At 50.4% G+C, this 22,351-nt stretch overlaps 6 protein-coding genes across 6 annotated transcripts; 3 read left to right on the top strand and 3 right to left on the bottom strand.

Moving 5' to 3' along the window:
• Nucleotides 1–2,258: 2,258 nt before the first annotated feature.
• Nucleotides 2,259–3,199, top strand: G6M90_00g084540 (uncharacterized protein; the record flags this gene model as incomplete). Its single annotated transcript, XM_014688184.2, has 5 exons — nucleotides 2,259–2,528; nucleotides 2,590–2,655; nucleotides 2,707–2,820; nucleotides 2,885–2,953; nucleotides 3,011–3,199. The coding sequence occupies 5 exons, from the start codon at nucleotides 2,259–2,261 to the stop codon at nucleotides 3,197–3,199; spliced, it is 708 nt and encodes a 235-aa protein (XP_014543670.2).
• Nucleotides 3,200–4,245: 1,046 nt separating this feature from the next.
• On the bottom strand, nucleotides 4,246–4,700 carry G6M90_00g084530 (uncharacterized protein; the record flags this gene model as incomplete). Its single annotated transcript, XM_014688183.2, has 2 exons — nucleotides 4,246–4,265; nucleotides 4,331–4,700. 2 exons carry the CDS (start codon nucleotides 4,698–4,700, stop codon nucleotides 4,246–4,248), a joined length of 390 nt encoding a protein of 129 aa, XP_014543669.2.
• A 2,867-nt stretch (nucleotides 4,701–7,567) lies between these two features.
• Nucleotides 7,568–8,940, top strand: G6M90_00g084520 (uncharacterized protein; the record flags this gene model as incomplete). Its single annotated transcript, XM_014688182.1, has 3 exons — nucleotides 7,568–7,760; nucleotides 7,841–8,238; nucleotides 8,299–8,940. 3 exons carry the CDS (start codon nucleotides 7,568–7,570, stop codon nucleotides 8,938–8,940), a joined length of 1,233 nt encoding a protein of 410 aa, XP_014543668.1.
• A 3,523-nt stretch (nucleotides 8,941–12,463) lies between these two features.
• G6M90_00g084510 (uncharacterized protein) lies at nucleotides 12,464–14,539 on the bottom strand (the record flags this gene model as incomplete). Its single annotated transcript, XM_014688180.1, has 1 exon — nucleotides 12,464–14,539. One exon carries the CDS (start codon nucleotides 14,537–14,539, stop codon nucleotides 12,464–12,466), a length of 2,076 nt encoding a protein of 691 aa, XP_014543666.1.
• Nucleotides 14,540–15,712: 1,173 nt separating this feature from the next.
• G6M90_00g084500 (uncharacterized protein) lies at nucleotides 15,713–19,480 on the bottom strand (the record flags this gene model as incomplete). Its single annotated transcript, XM_014688179.1, has 2 exons — nucleotides 15,713–19,214; nucleotides 19,266–19,480. The coding sequence occupies 2 exons, from the start codon at nucleotides 19,478–19,480 to the stop codon at nucleotides 15,713–15,715; spliced, it is 3,717 nt and encodes a 1,238-aa protein (XP_014543665.1).
• Nucleotides 19,481–21,401: 1,921 nt separating this feature from the next.
• On the top strand, nucleotides 21,402–22,295 carry G6M90_00g084490 (uncharacterized protein; the record flags this gene model as incomplete). Its single annotated transcript, XM_014688178.1, has 1 exon — nucleotides 21,402–22,295. The coding sequence occupies one exon, from the start codon at nucleotides 21,402–21,404 to the stop codon at nucleotides 22,293–22,295; it is 894 nt and encodes a 297-aa protein (XP_014543664.1).
• Nucleotides 22,296–22,351: the final 56 nt, after the last annotated feature.

Below are 22,351 nucleotides of genomic sequence, written 5' to 3'. Positions count from 1 at the left end.
CTGCACAAATTCACACATCGAATATAAAGAGATTACTCTGGTGCCAGCCGGAGAAGTATCAGTACTAGCGCCCAAGCCTTAGTGTGCGCGTAATAACTCAAGTCTTATAGTGCCCATGAATATTATCATCACAGGATGATATACTCAGCCCCATGCGTTTTTAACTTAAAATAAGCATAAAATAAAATAATAACTCTCCGCTAGTTAAGTCTGGTGCGTATTGTCTTCAAATAATGTTCCCAGGCTCTATTGTCAAGAGGTATATATAGACGCCGCAGGTGCCGTTAAGTAGAATACTCGTGCATCCTTCTGCCAACAATTATTCTTACTAGTGTTTAATCTATTTCCTAAAAATTTTATTTTACCAGGAGACTTTAGTTAGAATAAAGTTCTCCATTACCGTCGCTAGTATATTAATCGGACTGGTGGCGGCAGGTCCGCTAGAGGTCCGTGATCCGCAATTTGGTCCTGGACTAATAGACGGCCTTGATCTACCTCCAAACGGAGATTTCGATAGGGGTTTTGACGGGCCAAGTACTGGAGTCGTTGCACCGCCGCCTCCTACCGAAGAACCCAAAAACTCTAAAGGCCTTACCCAAGAAAACTGCGCTCTTATCAGCAAAAATCACGGCGCCGCCTTTACTGCCAGCCCCAGGTAACATGTACTCGCAGCCTCCTTATCAATCCGCAGTAGCTAACTTCCCCAGTGTTAATAACCTATTACGGACTGCAAGCCCGCAGGGCTGGGTCAGAATACTGGAATTTACAGAGACCACTTTAGTCCTTGTTTTGAGATGCGCTCGATATAGCCAAGAGAAGCAATCTTGTGTGTTGATGCCAGGCAGAAATGCTCCTGGATATGACACAATATCCTTGCGCGTAGAAACGATTGATTCAACAGTGGCTACGGTGGCCCAATCACCAGTATTCGGACCACAATACGAAGCGCTAGATATCCCTCACTAGATAGAAGAAATAAAGGATTATCGTCACATCTACATGTTCCACAGCTGCTATTCGGGCGGCTCAGGACCGAACATCCATTTTCTGCTGATACATAGACCCATGCCATGCGATGCGGACTCCGTCAAGCACTGTCCCGGAAGCCACGCTTACGATCGTACGGAAAGTAGGTATTCAAGTTCTATAGTTAAGAGGAGCAAAGGTTATTAAGGATATAGTTTATAAAGTTATTCTACCTTAGCTTCTAGGTTTTTATAGCTATTACTTTTGAGTCTGCCTTAATAGCTTTAAGATTATAGTAAATTTAAGTATATATATTTAAAATTATTACCCTTATTTAACGCTATATATACTTATTTATTAGAGATAATATTACGATTTAAACCTATAATAATAGCTGGCAGTAATATGCCTTAAACCTTGTAAATTATTAACGTAAAGACGTTGTAATTGGAAGCTGTGTACGCTTATACTCCACCCTATTTGTCTAAAAATACAGTCCACCCCCTGAATTATTCTATATACGTAACCTAGCAAGGGGGTTAATAACTAATTAAAAAAAGCTTTTTATAGATCCTCTCTTAACACCTGATTTCCTAAAAAATATAAGCTATAATTAGTATACTACGCCCTGTTATTAGCTACCCTGTTAGGTCACGCGTGAAAAATAATGCAGGGGGTGGACTGTACGACAAAGTTTTATACAAGTGCATGACCTGAAATATATTAGCTGCTTTGCGGGTCTCTCAGCTTCAACGGTAGGGCCAAGAAAAAAGAACTTACTTGGATACCATCTTTAGACGAATTTAAAACTTGAGATAAAGACGTCAAAATAGGAAGAAAATCGAGGTGCGACCCTTGAGCCTGCAGTCTCTAATTCATTGGGTGTATAGACACAGCAGTGCAATAATTATTACACATAGGGGATGAGGACGCGAGTAATGCATGGCCTTAATTAATGCTTAATGGCCTGAGGGACCCGCATAGCCGGGCAACGTTGCGTCGACACATGATAAGTTTGACAGAACCTGACACGTATAGAGTGAATTTGCAATGCGTTCCCGCACTTACGAGTCTTACATCCCTTGGCGTTCAGGCGTGACTTGTATTCAATGTTACACCCATGCATTACAGGCTGTCGCTGTTACGCCGGTTGGTATATAAAACGCCACTTGTAGAAGGAATTCCCTTAACTTTTCGTATTGGTGCACCAACCTTGCTTTCAACTGTCACAGATCTTTAATTCCCCTTCGCACTTGCTCACACGCCAACTGTCGCCGTTGAAAATCTGCGAGATGAAGTCTCTTAGCATTGTGCTTGTTACTTTTGCGGCCTTGGCTCTTGCCAGAGATCCTCCAAGTGATGATGAATTGAACCGCCAAGCAGAGAAAATTTGTGGGAGGCTCGAGAATATCAACATGGATAAATGCAAGAGCGACGCCAAAGACTGCGTCACAAGTGCTTTAGACAGAAAATCGCCGTCTGAGATTGAAAACGGAGACGAAGTATTCTGGAGACATATCCGAGAATGCACTGTCTCGCGAAATATCAATGGCAATGGAGACGTAAGTAGCAATTGTTTCATAGCCAATTTAATGCGATAATTAATGCGAAGGATAACACTAGTCTCCCAAAAACTTTGTTGCTGCCTTTGACGACAGCATGCGATTCATCTGCGAACCGCCAGCGAAGGTAGCCGTTCTTTTCCTAACACAAGATAGTCTGCCACTAATATTTTTCTAGGGGAACAAGATGGATTGCGTCTTCATCTTTAGGAAAATGGTCGAGAAAGATTGCGCAAATCGGGGCTGCCGCTTTCCGCGCGAGCTGCCTCACTTTTGCGCCAAACTCGGCGGAGTAAGTGTTTACAACACCCTCACAAACGACAAGAACATCAAGCTGACATGGCGACCAACTCTAGTGCGAGGAGTGCGAGCATGGTGCCGGTGACAAGACGAACGGTGGCTTGGAGGGCAAGTTCCCTGGGGCCGTAAGTGATTAATATTGAAGCCTAGTCCACGCTATTTGCTGAACCTATTCCTTCTAGGGCCCCTTCTTCTGCACTCTACGCCAGAACAAAGTCGATACAACTCAGCCTGCCCCACTAAACTCGAATCAGTGCAACGAAATACGCATGCAGAAGTTCACAGAGTGCCGACAGAGCAACCCATATGACTTTGATAGGTGCTTCAATGAAGGTCAAGATGCGTTCACGAAATGCGGGGGATTGCAGTGATGCTGCACGTAAGAGCAACCCAAAGTGTGGGGGTGATTGAGTTCCGTTTTTGGTCAACCGACGAGCAGTCAAAATGCTGGGATCACAAGGCAATTGGGGATGCAGTATTGCAATAGGGGTATAATATCAATTCAAGTCTATCTTCTATTCAAGTAGGAAGAAGGGGGGTTATTGGTAGTCAAGGTATCTATACACGGTATTACCCCTATTACGGGTCCACACATGACTTTACACGTGATATTAAATTGTGAATATTACAACACAAAGATGTAATGTTTTGGTGCGCCCACACACAACGACTGCACTGTTAGGAATAAAAGATACACCAATCGGTAGATGGCAGCGCGTTTAATCAATTCGTTTAAGTTTCTAAATTTTTCATCTAATATAGATCTATATACTCTGGCTCAGAGCCTACTTTGGCGTTCGTGCGATGGATTAAAGTGATGAAGATTGTAGAGAGTCAACTTGCACCATATCAGCCGGGTCCCGCCCTCGTAGGCAATTTGCAACATGGGCGGACGGTATTTCCGTAAATTTAGGGCCGAAAATTCCGTATTACCGGACGCTTGTTTTGATGATGGCACCAGACATTGCCATTGCTTTTGTGTGTGGAACACATTAAGGGGTGTGGGTTATGAGGCTTGTAGCCAAATCAAGCTTATCATTATGCATATCTCCCGTGCATACAGCTCCTAATGGATATACTCCCTTGTAGAACGTTCAATTCCTTAAAAAGGCTGCAACGTGGTGGAGCCTCACGTCCAGTTTTGTCAATACAAGTGTCAAGTGCTACGATATGACCGACGTTAGTGGCTGGACCGTGTGGCAGTAGTAACGATAGGTTCTTTTTGGGTCAGATAGATACCAACTGTTATTTCACTATTTGCTCAAGGACTTTGTAGACCGCCAAGCCCTTTCCATCAAAGCAACCAGGCCGAGATCTCCTCCAAAGACGAGCAAAGCCCATGCTGGCTCTAAAAACGGCGACAAAACCTTTCGTGATGGATATGATCTGTAACTGACACCAATTGTGCATCCCAGATTCAGATAGCAATGCTCGCAACTGCAGAGACGTCTAGCAGCCACATCCACACTCTTTGCAACCCCCCCCTTCGCCACAAGCCATACTCCTCTCGCAGTCTTTGTAAGAAGAGCACCGAATCCACGGGCCGAGGCCTGAGGCTTCAGCAGCCCAGCACCATTTTCCGTTGTTGTCCGTGTCACAGGTTTTCCAGCAGTAGCCACCACGGCTACATCCCAAAGCCCATCTAAACTCGCACTCGCGCGCGAATAGAGCTTTCCCACTATCGTCGGTTCCGTGTCCTTCCGGGTGGCCGAGGCACTTGCGGACCTGGGAGGCGTCCACGCCCTCTGGGAGCTTGGCCTCGTCAACCTCCATGACTCCAAGCGATCCGCAGTCCTCTTCGGCACTCGCTGGCATGGAGAGCGCTCCCTGAGCGTAAATGATGGCAACACCCACTGCTTTGAGGAACTTCATATTGGTTGGAGAGAATGACTTTGTCGTAAGTGTGAATTGAGTGAATAAAAAGAGGAGCAGAGGTTTGAAGAAGATGTTTGGCTGACGATTGTTTAATAGGTTGTGGGTTTGTGTTTGAATTCGTAGGTTGGACTGGGATATACGAGCATACTTATACTTTTCTTTTCGTCATCATGAACTCATCTTGCAACTTAATTGTCAACGGCTCCAGCAAATTTAGTACTTTTCATCATAATCTCCCGAAATAGAAACGCCATGCAGCAAGACCAGGCCAAGATGCACCAACGAGGTCCATCACCGCCATGGCTCCCGTCAAACGAGGAGTAGAGCCAACCGCGAAGGAAAACAGGTACGGCCACCACGGCATCGGGCAGGAAAGTGAGGCTGTCGGTGGTTCAGTTCTTCTCTATGCGCAATGTCTCTTTCTCTGGCTTTATTGTGTATAACCATTATTCAAACGTCATGCCGATGGTTCGAGGAGGACAAGTTGGTGAATTGGCTTAGTCTCAGTGGGCAAACCAGCAAGTCCACCGTTCTTTGCTGCTCGTACGGGACAGAAAACTGCATTTTTTTCGTCGCTGTCCTTTTGTTTATCGGGGACCAGACTGCCGTTCCATGTGCAAGTCGGTGGTTGATTTGCCCAACAGGCGTACATGTAGACATTGCCGGTGATCCCAGGAATAGCCATAACTCGCAGTAGACCCCAGCCCATCCTGGCTGGTTCATCAGAGCCAACATACCTATCACTTGCAGTCCTGTGTCTTTTTTTAGATGTAGAGCCATTGCAGAAAAACCACGTACTTGATGCACCTACAACTTTAGGCAAGGACTAAGATAGACACATCCAGGTGAAGGGCGGACTGAAGCGAGGCGAATCCTGAAGAGAGAAGGACAAGAGGTTAATTGTTAAGTCTGTCGGGACAAGACAACCATTACGCGGAATGACTTGTTTGTTTTAAATCGGACCAACGGCCATTGAGACCTGATCAAGTTAGAGGAAGACAGATGAACAGGCTCTCCACCATTTTTCTAGGGATTCTCGCTGGTTGGGATATGGCTGGATTAGTCCATTGCTTCAAATTGTTTGTACGCGTAAGAGAAGGGAAGGGCCATGGGGTTCTGATACTGGCGATAGCGTTGATGATGATGATAGTGGTTCAAAGCCCGGGACTACTGCCATAGCATTCCCATGGTGCTTTTTGGCACCTAGGAAATTATTACGATCTACGCTGCACCAAGAGTGAATTTGGAGATACAGACATAGCCTGCAGCATGGTGAGTCGACAGCATCCCTGAGCCGACCAAAAATAGAGGTCACAAATTGGACGCCGATTCGGGCATGACATCACAGTAGTACATGATTCTGAATCGGGTCATGTAATGTTGGTTGTACATGGACTAAAACAGACCAGCCAACCAACCTAAGTTACCCGCGTTGGCTGAGACGGACAATTGGACCAGAGCATGCAGCCCATGGGATCTGTCAAATTTCGGGGAGCTTGTCACGGACCTTTATTATTACAAGCCGGCATTCTCGACCAACGTCATCAATAAGATTGGGAAAAGCCCCAACCAATCTTTGCGTTGCACAGCATATTAAAAGACTGGGCAGGGCAGATTGCGCCCAACACAGGACTTTTTTTTCATCAGTATTCCTTTTTTTTCCTTTGCTAGTTTGTTGTCGCCTCCTCCGCATGTTCCACGCTGAGTGTAAGAGCACAAAAAACTCTAATAAGACTTGACTCGGCTCCGCACAACTCCCATGAAATCACAACCATTACCACAGTCCTTTCGCAACATGGAATCCTCTCACAGAGACATTTATCAATTGATGCCTTTGGTCATTGGCGCGTTAGTTTTTGCGTACGTTTAGCTTGCTTGATGGCCCGCTCGCCATTGTTGACAGAATCTTGTCCAGAGCCGGTATATACATGTACATCGGGATATTAAGAGACTATTATACGAGATAGCGGTTCATTCAGGGCGAGCCGACCTTGATACAAGGGAAATGACGATGAAAGTTTGGAAAACGGATGGCAGAGGACTACGCAGCGATTATTGCATTGTATTCGAGGAATTAGCCAACTTGCGTAGCTAGTTCTGGTAGATACAGCTATATGGTAAAGGGAGACAAGACAGAAAGAATCAATGTTATACAGGATTCGGGATACCGGAGATAAGGTTCAAGATTGACCCAGCCCGACATTTCCAGTTGGGTATGCTGGCATGCAAGCCCCACGGAGCACTGCCTGACGGATGGGCAGTTCCCGCGTCACACAGGTCTTGTCAAACGGGCAAAAAGAGAAGCAAAAAGCACAAGGGCTACAGGTCTGTTGGTTGGGCCCCCGATGCGTCGTACTACATCGGGAGACGAATAAATTTGTCTCAGTCGAAGGGGTGTCGGTCACTTCCCCAGCACGTAGCTTGGTGAACCATGAGCATGCTCCTATTTAGCCAAGGGGCAAAAATATATTCAAATTTTCATGACGCGTACAACCATGACGACAACGGCATCTTGATCCAGATTCGAACCATTGACCTGATTGGGCAATTGCCAATCGCCGTTCAGAGTTCCTGTCCTCTCCACTCCACAAAGGCATTCACACGCCTTGTTTCCCCTGTGGCGTTTCCACCCCGATGTTCTCGTCCAATCACATCATCGTCAGGGGCACCCATGCTGCGTGCGTAATTCGGCTCAGCATGGGGTATAGACGTCAATGAGTTCAATGTTGGGACATGGAAGAAGACAACAGCCACTCGCCAGCTGCCCAGCACCAAGTGGTTTCAATGCTGTTCTCTTCTCCAAGGATGAAACTGGCTGCTGTCGGCCTGCTCACGTTGATTTGTACGTCTGCTCGACCTCGAACATGATTGCTCCTCGACTGGCACGGCGGTTCCAATATAAGCTTGCAATCATCTCAGCTCTTGCATTCTGCCTGACAGCGTGGGTTCTGCTGGCCCACAGGCGACCGCCTCGACAGTCGTTGGATGAGGAAGCCTTGCGAAGAGGCTTTCCCCTTGTTTACAAGCATATACATTCTTTCCGGGGAAAAGGAGGAGGTGAGCGTCAATCTACTACTACCGACTACTTCGCACCTCAAATTCAAGGGCAAATACAGGGCGCTAACACTCACTCACAGCATGGTACATTCCCCCGGAATGGATGAAGAGCGACCAAACCCCACCGCGAACCATCATCGAGGCTGCACGCATAGCTTCCCAAGCAACTCAATCGCATACCGAGCGTCATATCCCCTTTTCAAATATCCCGTTAATCGTTCATCAAAAATGGAATACAGCGCGGCTAAACGGCACAGACGCAAGAATCGTCTCTTTTGTTGAAACTTGGCTTACACACTCTACATTGCCCGAGGAGGGCAGTAGCCCCATGGCGTATTTTCTTTGGGATGACCAAGGCGTCTTGTCCCTGGTCAAGGAACTCGAGTCACCCTTGGCAGACGACTTCACCAACGTGTTCTCGCCAGTGGAAAAGGTGGATATTTTCAGAATCATGGTGTGCAAATGGTTTGGAGGCATCGTAAGTGCCGAGCAACATGCGCGCAGAATCCTGGTCAAAAACCCGGGCTGACAACTCCAGTACGGGGACATTGACACGAAACCCCTCCAACATCCCGCCCGTTGGATTCAGCAATCCGACATTGCAGAATGGACCGACGAATTGACGGGCAAAACGCATGGCCTTGACAGCGCCGCGCGGCGCCGGCTCCTGCAGACACCCGCGCAGTCTGCGCAACCCGTCAACGCCATATGGGGAATTGAATGCGACTCGGACCCGAAAACCGACGCCCACTGGCGCATGGGATACACGTACGCCATCCAGCTCACGAACTGGGCACTGGCGTCCGCCCCTCGCCACCCCATTCTGCAACGGTTCCTCGACCGCCTCGCCGACAAGGCCAGCGAGGCCAAGCTGGCGGCGCTGCACACGTCTACCGGCGGCCTCTCCCAGCTGCACTACGATCCGCTCACGCGCACCGGGCCCGCGGCCGTCACGGAGGTGACGCGCAAATGGCTGGAAGAGCGGGAAGGTCTGAGGTGGGACGCCCTGACGGGTCTCAAGGACAATGGGAGGACGAAGCTCGCTGGCGATGTCTTGATTCTCCCCATGACCGGATTCAGGTACACATCTCCCCTGCATGCTACACATTACCAACGCATCGGTTTTCCCACTTCATTTGCTGACGAGGACATTGCGCAGCCCGACAAGAGAGAGGTATAGCAGGATGGGCGAAAAGTCGTGGGACCACCCGGACGCAAGACTTGCCCACGCGGCCTTGGGTTCGTGGCATCACACCAATGTGGTGGTGGAATATGGGAAATTCTGCCGCGAGGTTTTCGGCCTGTGCAAAGACTGGCAAAAGATGTGGTGATGGCAAATCGCGACGTGAAAGATAGAGATGTTAGCGGGGACTTTTTTTCGAAGGTATATATTGAGATTTATCACGGCGAGAGCAAGCGACGGGGGCCGTGTACAGTTCGGCATGGTCCATGGTATGAACAGCGTGAGCGACAAAAGTTATTTAATTCATTTTCAGATATTGGCATCGTCTAGGACTGCCTTTCTGGCTTTCTAGTTTCTAGCAATTGAAACTACGGCGGAGAGGTGAGACCTCGTCGTTTCCGTCGACTCGAGTCGGGCAGTAAGAAGCCATCGCACAGCTCCGCACCCTGTTCCTCGACGATTTGACGTGACTTTTCTGAATGACACGCTGTGGTATGACGAACTTACGCATGCGCTTTTGGACACTTGAGAAAGCTTCACGCCAAATCCGTGCTTTAGTGTGCTTGAGTTCAATACGACAAGACAATTGTACAAGGTCTTTGACCATGTGAATTTGACAGGATGATACGGGTGTGTCCTAACCCTAACCCCGATCCACGTCATCGGGTAGTTGAAGGAGCTTGGTCCCTGGCCATTGGCAGTTTGAGATGATGGGTATGAACAACTGGGAACAGTCGTCTTTATTAAGAGGGAATTTAGTAGACGGGATAATATAAAATACATGCACTCGGCAATGCTCGATCATGAGGTGCAAGGGATTCGATTGATGGGAACATTTGAAGGCCTACCCTAAATGGAACAGTAGAATTTTTGGATCGTGTTTGTGGCACTTGTCATGTGTTAATGATATATCCCGCAGTCTAGGTAATAAATAATCAAAGAGATCCTATGAATGAATCAAAATCACTTATATATAGCAGACCAAAGAAGGGTTTCTGCAAGGAGGGGATTTCACCTCTCTCGCTGTTGTTTGAATATCTACACTACCCACCATCGACCGTACCCACCAATGTCATTCTGGCTTAGATACCCAGGAAACTAAAAACACATTGCGCACTCTGCCAAGATATACTACTCCCCTCAGCTTACTAGTAGCTTGATTAGACCAAACTCTACTGTTTCTTCTATGTATTCCTTTTTGTATTGCAGCTATGATCTGCATCTACAACGTCTACTTCGAACGCCATGGGACGAGTTTTGTAATGCCACATGTGCAGCATACGGATAATCCTATTTATGGAGCATCATAAAGTAAACCAGGATCAAGAAGCGCTCGGTTATCCTGGCTGTCGCCCACGAAATTTGCCGATTATGTGAGACGCTCGCTGATTTGACTGCTGGACTTGAGCAGTTTCAGTCACATTTAAAATATTCATAGCTCGACATTGGGCACATGGGTGTCAACTCATTATTGGGCGAGTTGTTGGGAGCGTGTTTCTCTCATCGTAGAGTAAGGGACGATGGCTTTGGGGTGCAATGACCACTGTTGACCGATAAACGCAGCATCAACCGTGCAATACAACGCCAGACCATGATCCCGACTGCTGATTCCATGTATGAATAGCAGCCCACAATCATCAACCAAAGTCGAGTGATATGAAGGTACCATAACTGGTAAGCGACACATCGTGAGAAGATTCCACAGTGAAGCATCAAGGCGAAAGCACTGCTGAGCGGTACGAAGCAAGTATATATCTCGTCGGAGCAAGTAGTCGGGGGTGGTTGTCCACAATGATTCCAAATGTTATTTTTTTTCCCTTTGTGCTAGCTGGACCCAATTTACCGCTACGCCGCAATTTTTCGCGAATAGCGCCGGAAAACCATCGTGCAAATCCCCTCGAAACCTGATCTATTCGTCACATTCGGCCAGCCCAAGATGCATGTTGCAAGTCGTCAACGGAAAATGGAAATGCTCGGAACACAAAACATTTATCGGAACTAGTTCCCACAAGTCAATCTTGGCGAGTCCTTTCGATAGTTCGAGCTTCGTTTCGGTGCAAAAATTACCTTCTGGAATCCGATCTGAGCAGCACGCTCACGGAAGCACTGACGGCAGAGGTTCAATCCGTACTTGCGGATCAAGCCGGCCTGGTGGGCGCAGACTCGGCTAAACACCATCTTTGTGAGTATATTTGAAATATCGCGACGGCCGGAATGTTCAAGAGACGCACCATTGGCGGGAGCCCTTGCCGAACTCGCGGGGGCGGCTGTACCAAACAGACTCGTGCGACATGATGGCGGTTTAGTAGACGTATTGTTTGCTGGTCGCAAATTACCGATGACTTTGCTGGGCGTGAAGTCGAGGTCACGATCGATTGGCGTAGTGTGCTGGATGGGGAACGAAAAAGATGCACGCAAATGTCGGATCTGTTGGAGTGCCCCACAATACGACCATTTTGCGAATGCCCTAGCCCTAGATACTCGGACTAAAAGATTTTCCTGGCGGGTCGGTGCATTTGTGTGTGCGTCGAAGCGATGGATCTTGAGGCTGCGAGGTAGACCCACTCACTTGTGGACAAATGCCGGCCAGCACTTTCACTCTGAGATCTTTCTCTCATGACTAAAGCCCTCATTCTCTCCATTCACAATGTCAACAATCCGGTGCCAATTGGACACAGACAGTCTATGCGCCCAGTCTCAAATATCTAATCGCATTGATGCCGCTCAACGTAGCGGGATATGTTAGCAAGAAGCCCGACGTGTCTTTTTCCTTTGCGCAAGTGTTTATCCCTCCGAGTATGCAAATCTGGGCTCCTGTATTTTCTACAGAGCATCCAGCTTGGATCGATTTTCGAACCCTCGAATCCCAGCGCACAAGACCAAACCCTTGATCGAATACAAACGACCAGAGCGTGCAGACTCTGTTGCCAAGCTTTTGGCTATGATGCGGGAACATGGAAGAAAGTCTCGAGACGTTGAGCAGTGCTGCTCAACTCTGTTTCCTACCCTGCAGGAGCAATGGAATTCCATGGGCCTGCCACCCACCAAGCTGATGGCATGGTTGGTGCATGTCCCGGCCTATTCATCCAACACTTCCAACCATCGCAGTGACATGTATCGGCATCAATTAAAAGACCATGATGGAAATATTCATGGATAAGGGGTGGACTCGATAACAACATTTGTCCCTGCAGATGTCGACTCAGTCCCTAGTAGGGCCGTTGAAATGCTAGCGTAGGATATTCTATTTTGTACACAGCCCAAGTCCAGTCGGGCCCTTTGCAAATTTGTTTGTTTCTCGAGTGCTGAGCTACCAAGCTGCTACCCGTGGAGCACCTCGGCGACAACGGTCTCTCAGAGACCTTGATACGCAAGCCGCTTGATTTGAACTTGTTGATCCTCTTAGCTGGTCACGCGCAGTACTGCTTTCCGATGAATACTTCAAGAGAACACAGGTGCTGAAGCGTAGCTGTAATCATTGAGGCTTAATAACGGGTTGCCACATGGGACGCCCGTGTTGTCATAGACGGCTCTCAATCATCTCTGCCACAAGTGTAAGCGTTTCCCCAATAACATGTACAATCTCAAAAACTTGAATGCCCGTACATGTCTCGGCCCAGAGTCTCACTACAGCTACCGCCAGGCGTCGTATGCGACTAGGATAGAGGTCCTTTGGGCCCAGAGAGTCCTCCAAGTCTGTTTCTTCAATGAGCCGCTCAATGGTAAAGAGCAGACGCTTCTCCTCAGACCGGAGACCCTCCAGCCCGTCGGGGTTCGAAGAAACCAGGCCGAAGATATTTTCCAGCCAATGGGCCAAGAAGAGAGCACAAGCAAAATTGCTAATGGCGTGCTGAACGCTCCAGTGCCCCGTTCGGCCACGAGCTACGAAAGCGATGCCGACTCGTATTGGTATCCTCAACGCGTAGATGGCATGCGAAGCTGCCTGGTCCAGGTGCGGGGAACGCAGCGGAATGGGATTATGTGCTTCAAACGCCTGCGCGATGACCCTGGGGTTGCGCGAGCGAAGCGCGCACTGGCATTGCAGGCCGACGGCGAGATGGATATGCGCCAGGCGAAGCATGGCGGTGGAATTGAAGGCGAGCGGTCCATGAGATGAAGCCGATGGGTCCAGCGCAGATTCGATGGCCGGATCCCAACAGGACTCCCACGCATCAATGGCCGAATCATATAGCGAGATGGTGCTTGTCGGCAGGCTTGATGTCGGATTTACTAGAGTCGATGCGGCCTGGCGTTCAAAGTAGATTTGCACCAATAGGCCTTGCAGAAGCATGTAGTTGCCGAATTCCGTCACTGGCCCCTGCTTATCCAGGGGTCTCCCGGAGAGAAGCTGCTCGAGGCAGTGTGCGAATACTGGCCGGCGAGGATTCTTTTTCTGTAGCCGACACCAGGCCTTGGAATTCGAGGCCTTGAATTCCGCTTCCGAGCATGGGAGTGGCAGGTTCATCTCCGAAACGGCGATTTGGGGCGGCACATTGAAGCAAATAGTCTGAATGTTTAGAACAAAATAGGCGGAAAAAATGGTGCGACGCCGTTCCTCGTCGCGGGCCCAGTCCACCCAGTTGTCGTTGTTGCCAGTCAAGTGCAGACAGGCTAGGCTTTCACGAGTGAGTGAGGCAAGCTGGCTGCTCATTGCGAGTGCATTTTGAGCAAGAGGTCCATCAAGCCAAGACATGGTGAGGACAAGCACTAGCAAACATTGGAGCAGTTCCATGTCAATGGTGGCCGGTGGCGTTGGTTGGAATGTCGTGGCAGACTGTGGAGAGGTGGGAAGTCGGGCATATCGAGGAAAGCTGCGGAGCAGGTATAGATTAGCTGTTTGGCGACGTTTCTCGAGCTCCTCTGTGATGATGGACTTGGCAACAAAATACATGGCGTATCCGTGAGTGTGTTCAAAGCCGTAGAATGAGCCGGTAGCTGCAAGGGTTAACAACAACATGGGCGTCATGGAATCCAGACTGGTTGTTGGGAGATGAAGAAAGGGTAGGTGAGGGTGGAAGCCACGGATCCAGCTTGCGACAAACCTGGACAGCCTATGGCGGCTGGGCAGAGTGTAGGGACTTGGCAAGACGTGTTTGTGCTTCATGACCTCAGCAGCCAACCTGTCGTAAGCTGCGGTGGAAATGGACCATGGATTCGTTGGTACAATGTCATCAATGGCGTCGAGTGTTTTGTTGACCCTGCTGTGCTCCTCATCCATGTGTCTTGTTGAGCTTGGATTGTGGTCAACAACACGTGATTGGTCGGCTACATTGTCAGACTGTCTCGGTGGCCCGCCGGCTTGAATTACATCTGGAGAAACATGTGTATTAGAGTTTGGTGCTTCGGCCGGTGCTTCAGTGCCGCCATCATGACGAGAGTCGTCTTTGAACGCTACTTCCTGATAGTCTATATGCGGGAAAATGTCCAGAAGATAGTCATTGAGCATGCCTGTTTCGTTTGAAAGAAACTCGATGTCAAAAGGCTGTGTTTGCATAAAATCAGGGCTGGTGTCGATGGCCGTGCCAGTATCGTGATGAACATGAGCAGGTAGGCCTGTGTTTTCAGAATCATCGCAAAAGTCTTGCTCCTGGTTCATGGTGCCATCATGTATTGAGAACTTGCCCATAAGCTGCTCCTGAGAATACTCGGTAGGGATCAAATTGCTCGCGCTCGCGGTCGGTCTTGTGTTAGCTTGTATTGCCCCCTCGGAGCTGGTGCCTTCGGACAGAAATGATGCTCCATGCTCAGACGGATAGCGGAGAGATGATGCATGCCCCTGAACTATATTCGAGACCAACGACCGTGTATTTTGATGTTTGTTTGGAGTTGATTCCGAGCATTGTGAGAGCCGACGATGACGATTGAGCAAGTCTCTAGAGACGAACATTAAAAAGTAAGCGTTACCGTTATCGACAGGCGTTGAATTTGCTGTGGCGCCATGACCTACCGTCTTGAAAACATTCGCCCACAAGAACACGCAAACGGACGTTCTCGAGTGTCTGAATACAAGTCAGCATCAAAATACATCGAAAAACAACACCAAATAGATGCTTACGGGTACGCAGATGCCGGACTAAGTGTTCTTGCCGCTTGAACTCTCTATGACAGAACTTGCAAGGTGCGACTGGAAGACGGGGCCGACCGTTCATCTTGCATGAGAGAAGCCGAACTGGTGGTGAGTGCTTAGGGCGTTAAATGGTCATGATGAGAGTGATATGTACTGTACTTGTCAGACGTGATGGCAGGCAGGCATCTGGTGGCTATGCATGCGCAGCAGCAGCCGGATGAGGCCAACAGATTGAGAGGGGGGTATGCCGTCCGAGGGCGGGGTGTGGCAAGATAGCCTCTATTCGCCTTGCCCACGGGCGGAACCTCTCTTAGCTCTATCAAACAACTTGGCTACGAACCTTTCTGTTGGGATTGCTTCAATCTTTGAGTATTCGTTATTGGCCAAGGGTGACAATCCGTGCAAGAGCATGGCGAGAGATAGCTGACGTTGAGATGAACGGCTCCAGCCATGTGGCTTCGTGTGGGGTGGTGGTGGGGGTGGGTCTGACCTCGGATGAGGAAGCGGGTGGGGAAGAGGCGCGGGGTTGTCTAAATGAGTCAAGGATATCAGGTTAGGGTTATCTGCAACCTAGACATGCATATGAGTTTATTCCAAGACAAATGACTGGATAAAATGGCCGCCGCTCTTGAACTAGTTACATCATTATTAAAAATAAACACACTCTCCACTCCCAACATCAATAGGTTCAACGTTCCTTCTTCATTCTGGTCTTACAGCTCTCACCACTACTGCCCCCGGCCGGACAACGCTTCCCGGCGGCTGACTTATCGTAGATACTACAGCCCCTGCCTGGTCGTCGCTCACCACCACATTAATCTCCATCTTCATTGCCTCGAGCACTGCCACCGTCTGCCCCTTTTCTAGGACATCACCCTGCTTGACCAGTACTTTCCAGACATTGGCATCCACAGGAGACTCAATGAGGACAACCTTGCCAGAATCGACGCCGTCATCCTCAAATGACGACCCCCCTTCCCCCGAGCTTTTGGCCTGGGTCCATTCCTCAAACAGCTTCTGTTCCAACTCTCCCATCTCTTGCGACGCCGCAACTTGGCGTCTTCTCCAAGCCTGATACTCGGGGTCCTTGGCCGCCTCGTCAAACCTCGCAATATATGTATCCATGTCTATTGTCGTCTCTGTGATGTCAAAAATATAGCGGCCAGTCTCAAACGCCTGCTCCATCTTGTTGTACTCTTCTTCCGACACCTCGTAAAACGTAACCAGATCAAAATGGTTGAAGAGCCAGGGCTTCTCCGGCGAAAAGCCAGGGCGGTTCCCCCCGGAGTCCCAGCCGCCCAAGGTTCGGCCCATTAGCTGGTACCCTCCCGGGGCAGCGACGGGATAGATTGCTACCAGTGAGCCGCCGAGGCCAACAGAGCCTCCGGGTGTATACACGCGGCTTGGGTTATATTTTTGGCCCGTCAGCACACGCCACGGATCGAGAGGGAACATGACTGGTGTTCCCACGTAGAAGCCCACGGCCACGGTGAGCCACGGAGCCTTGAGGATGGCGTCAAACACATCGCGTCTCGTGTTGAGAGCATTATTCTTGCGGAGGTATTCTACATTGTCTGGCATGTAAGCCGCCGAGGGTCTGATATTCTCCATATATCGCTGCGCAGACTCTCGGAGCGATGTGTGGTCGAGGCAGACGGGGAGTCTTACTTGTCGAGCCGCTACCTTGATTCCTGTGGTCTCTCCAATCTGGCCGTCGAGATGGATGAGGTGTGCAAGAAGTTTAGATCGCTCCGTGAGGAGCGGGTCGAACCGTACGGTCAGAGTGGCGAAGTTGGGATCGCCCCGGACGCCGTCCAGGTTTGCGGCCAACAGTCCATTTGCAAGTAGTTGGACGCACGCTGTGTTCCGAAGGTCCGGTAGTTGATCGCCATATTCGACAATGATGCTGGTGTCACCGCCCTGGCGATATGTAACCCGAGGATGGCTCCCCAAAGGTGGTGTTTGATGGAGAATAGAACACGGAGGTTCATCGCTCAACGCAACGTCCAGTGGGGGTATCTGACAGGCAGAACCTTTTGCGTACAGGATGATTGCTCCGAGGTACTCTTCCTTCTTCCGCGTAATCTCCAGAGCGGTGTCATACGACACGGACCGAAGCTGTATAGTGTTGCCGGCCTTGAGTTGGCCGACTTTCCACATCTCTGCGGAACACACTGTCGTTGGGCAGGCAAATCCACCCAGATCCGGCCGGTCATGCGCAAAGATGATGGGCGATTCCCCCGTGAAGTTGACTCCACCGTTGGGATACCCGTAATCGAAGACGTTGGACGGATGAGATCCGCCGCCGCCGCCCGAGGTCCGGGCCCATTTCAACCGTGGCCCTTCCAAACGCACACCACTTCGGCCGCTGTTGTGGCTGACTGCCCACTGGGCCTCGTATAAGGTCTTGCGCCCTTCAGGGGTAAGGATATCGTCGGAACCAAATGGCCCGTCGAGGCAACTCACACTCGTAATACTAAAATCTGGTACTGCCTTTGCCGGCAATGACAACGGGGTAGCCGCAGCGGCCCAAATCCCAGACTCTTCGGCGAGAGCGAGAATATCATGGGCCTGTAGTTTCCGTCCCTGGAGACCGCCAAAGCCCAGCTCAGGGGCAGTGGATTTGGAGCCAAGAAACTTGGGTATCTGGGGGAACCCGCCTTTGACAGCAAGATAGGTTCTAGTGCCGCTTCCAGAAACCTTGCCCAGCTTTAGTATCTGGTCCTTGTTGACAATGACCCTGGACCACATGGGCTGAGGCGTATCGTCGACAGTCACCGGCAGCTCGGCGCCACAAATCGCAACGACAGCCGCCTCATGAAATAGCAACTCTGGTCCGGCTAGAGTGATTTCGAAAAGCTCAACCCCCCAATCGTTTCCAACAAGGCTGTTTGCTACACGAGCACTCAGGTCGTCCATAGGACCGCCCGGGGGCACTCCGTGTCCCACGGCGGTGCGACCCGGGTAGTCTTGAATGGTTGTCATGACGCCAGGATCCAAGACCTGGAGGGAGCAGCTTTTAAATTTGAACATTGATAGAGAATTTGTCAATGTACGCCCGTTGATAAAGATGCTGGAGGCGACAATACTGATCAGATATTCCAAGTTGGATTGGGTTCCCTGGAGAGTGGTATCACGGAGTGCCGCGAGCATTCTCGACTGAGCAGCGCCTCGGCCGTCAGGGCTGTGAACCATTATCTTTCCAATCAACGGGTCGTAAAGAGGCGTGATGCGCTGGCCGCTTCTCACCCAGGTGTCGACTCGCACGCCATCACCCTCAGGCCAGTGGACGAGCTGCAAAATGCCAGGGCTCGGAGCAAAGTCGCGCAGCGGCACCTCGGCATAGAGTCGGGCCTCAATCGCCGATCCCCGCGGCGAGTGTCTCTGAAGGCCCCTGAGAATGTCCGAGGGTATTCCCACATGGCCTCCCCGCTCGTAGTCGGCCTGCAGCAGCATCAAATGGACAAGATCGACTCCATAGCACAACTCGGTGATGCCGTGCTCAACCTGCAGCCTCGTATTCATCTCGAGGAAGAAGAAGTCGGCGGTCTCGTCATCGACGAGAAACTCGACCGTGCCTACGCTTTTGTACTTGAGCCGCGCGGCATAGTTGATGGCCGCCTGCAGCATCCTCTCGCGGAGGCCGGAGTGCCGCTCGACAAAGGGACTAGGGCACTCCTCGATCACCTTTTGATGCCGCCGCTGCAGCGAGCATTCGCGCTCTCCGAATGCGATGACGATCTTGCCGTTGCCCGCTACCTGGACCTCGATGTGGCGCGACCGCGGGTAGTACTTTTCCAGGAAGACGCCGCTGTTTTTGAAGAGGGTGCTCGCGCGGCTCTGAACCGTGGCAAAGGCCTTCTCAACCTCGAGCTCGGTATCGCAAGCTTGCAGTCCCATGCCGCCGCCTCCACCGGTTGCCTTGAGCATCACCGGGAATCCCAGGTCCCTCGCGGCCTCGACAACCTCTGCCGCAGACGACAGGAGCTGGGTGCCCGGGACAACGGGGACGTTGGCAGCCTCAGCAATGGCTCTGGCTTCGTGCTTGAGGCCCATGGCCTTGATGGACGCTGAGGAGGGCCCGACGAAGATGATGCCGGCTGAAGAAACGGCACCGGCGAATTCGGCATTTTCGCTCAAGAAGCCGTACCCGGGGAAAACGGCATCGGCGCCCGTTTTTTTACAAATGTCCAGAATGGCCTCACTAGTCGGCGTTAACAAAGCTGTCGTGACGAGCGGAAATCGGAGAGCTTACCCGTCTGTGTAGGCAGTGCCGTCGTCTCCTGGTAGCAGCACTGCCTCGTCTGCTAGTGTGACATGTAGCGAGGTCGCGTCGGCATGTGTGAATATAGCGACGCTGTGGACTTGTACTTCTCTACAGGCCTTGATGCATCGGACGGCAATCTCGCCCCTGTTGGCGATTAAGACTTTGCGGATGTTGCGCAGCGAAGTGAATTTGGTGCTTCCCATGGTGGTGGAGAATATAGGTCGAGGAAGACTGAGTGGAATAGCAATTGACGCGTCAAAACGGGGATTAGTGATTGATATAGCCAAGTGAGTGCTCTGATGTGAAGGGGCCAGTCGACCCCATGGCCCGTCTTGGGGGGGTATCAAGCGATGTACTTGGCTGTGATAATATCGAAGAGGAGTCCGGACGATGGGAAAATGGAGTGGAGATTGGGGTCTTCAAGATGGCGGGGTTGCTCGATGCGGTAATATCGGCGTGGGGTAGAAAGTCGACTACTTCCCACGACCTTGAGGACGATTTGGTGTAACCCGTCGGTGGACCTCGTGATGGAGTGTTTGCGAGGCATGGATTCCGGGTAAATGTTCAAATGTTGGTTTCCCCGCAGTTGACGTCGTTGGTCGCATTTATTCCTCAACTACAGCCATCCTATGAAACATGTCATTGCTGGTGTTTGATACGGCGTTTTTAGAGACATGGACTGTGTAAACACCCGCAGGAGTTTGCATCCATGTCTCCGACAATAGGTCATCTACCCTGTAGGATTTTTGAAAACCCTCTGGACCGAACACTTAACGTGCGGTAAATGCTGTTATCATGATATGGGGGCCAATTCCGAGGCGTCTAATAATGAAACAATCACGTTTAACAGTATTAAGAGCATTGATTGTTTTAAGTAGGAGGTAATTATGTGAAGACAAAAGCAAGTTAGCAACGGAGTCTATTACGGACAAGCACCACAAGCGTTATAGTGCCCCTTGCATCTAAATTATGGCCCGGGATTGATAGAAGTAAAAGTAGGCTAAGAATTTCCCTTTTCATTAAGAAACCAGTCACCAGATATTCTCAATGCAACATTGAAATAAATCTCGCAGATCAGGTGAATAGGGGGCAATGCATCTTCATGCTATTAATATGCTGAAGACTACTACTCGTTCGAGACAAGTAGCCGGACACTGTAATTTATAGATATACACTTGAAAATAATAGAGATTACACTGTTGATATTCTTATCATGACGGGATTCATTTCATACTCTGACGTACATATGGTTCCGGACGCTGCCCGTCGGCTTACTCTATTTACGTGCTGAGGATATCTGGATCTTGTGGGGGGCCGATGTCATTATTAGTTAAGCGATGCGGCGAGTTACATAATCCCGCCCTGTGGATAAAGAGAGGGTCAACGTACGACGCACCAGACCCCAAGGGATACGAATGCACGGGCAATTAGTTGCTTCAGTTGTAGGTCCATGTGGCCAGGCCGCTTGGCCTTTGATACAATATTGAATTGATCTACGTAAGCTTCTGGTAGATGGACGTAGAAGCCTGCGCTTGGACACGTTTGAATATTGAACGATGGTTTGGGATAAACAAAAGGCACCAGACAGAGACGAGCTGGGAAGAATTTCCTGCCTCGTTACTTTTTCGGCGCGACTGTTGTGATTGGAAGCAGATATCATGATTGAAGAAAATCCAAGAAAGCATTTGGAGACCATGCGCCTGAGGTGTTGCATTGGACCACAATATATGGGGTACGCGGATTTAAAGGGAGAAGATAACGAAAATTATCATCTTGGCAACGTCAAAACTCAAGCGGTTGCTCGAGTCTATAAGTGGGCATCACCGCATCAGCCCGTGCGCAGCCTCGTATATGATGGAGTACAAATTTGCCCATTGTCAGAGTCCATTATGCGGATAGCCGTCTTCACTCACCTAAATCCGGAACAGAATACTAGTCAGGTACGACAATTTGAAGGCTCATGCTAAGCTCAAGACGGGTAACCCTCCTGACGGAGCACGCGCAATCGCACAGCCCAACGACTATGCTCGTCTGGCCGATTTAAAGATCAACCATGACCAGCCCAGATTGCCAGGCGTCAGTACCATTATACCCAAATTTTATCCAAATACACAAACCATCAAAATGCGTCCAGTCATCATCGGGCTGCCCTTTGCTGCCCTTGGTCTTGCCAGGCCCTTCAGCTTGATGGGCAGTATGGCCGGGGCAGCCAAGGGTGTCGAGGGTGCTGCCAAAGGCTCGATAGAAGCTGTCGGCAATGCGGCCGGGACCGTTACCAAAGGCATGACCGACACCCTCTGCGACATCTCGGTTGGCGGCGTTGTACAGACGTCGACAGGTCCCATGTGTGCTGCTGTTGAGAGCGCTGCAAAGGACTCGATGAATGCAGTTGGCGACGCTGCCCAAAACGTTGCCAAGGGCACGGCACAACTCGCCGACGATACCGTCGAGGCAGCAAAGAGCATGGCAAAGGGCACGGCAGACATGGCAGGCGAAGCCGTCGACGCGGCCGGGAACATGGTCAAGGGCTCGGTAGACACCGTGAGCAATGCTATGAAGAGCACGACCGACACCCTCTGCGACATCACCGTTGGCGGCGACGTCAATGTTTCGACGGGCGATCTTTGCAAAGCTGCCCAGAGCGCAGCCGGGAACATGGTAAAGGGGTCGGTGGAGGCCGTTAGTCAAGCTGCCGGGACAGCAGGAAACATGGCCAAGGGCGCGGCAGATGCTGTTGGAGAAGCGGCTGGGACGGCCGGGAACATGATGAAGGGCGCGGCGGATGCTGTTGGTGAAGCCGCTGGTGCAGCCGGAAACATGGCCAAGGGCGCGGCTGATGCTGTTGGTAATGCCGCTGGTACGGCCGGGAACATGGTCAAGGGCGCCGCAGATGCTGTTGGTAATGCTGCTGGGACCATGGCGAAAAGCACGACTGACACTCTCTGCGACATTACGGTTGGCGGCGACGTGAATGTTTCGACGGGTAGCCTCTGCAAGGCTGTTGGCGCTGCTGTTTAGGGGGTTGACAAAATATGTCGATGGCCTCAATGCTTACCGAATAACCTCGGTCCTTT

This window comes from Metarhizium brunneum, chromosome 5 (genome assembly GCF_013426205.1).
Source record: "Metarhizium brunneum chromosome 5, complete sequence".
NCBI lineage: Eukaryota > Fungi > Ascomycota > Sordariomycetes > Hypocreales > Clavicipitaceae > Metarhizium > Metarhizium brunneum.
Note: the sequence above shows the minus strand (reverse complement) of the source record. Positions and strands in the feature narration are given on the sequence as shown.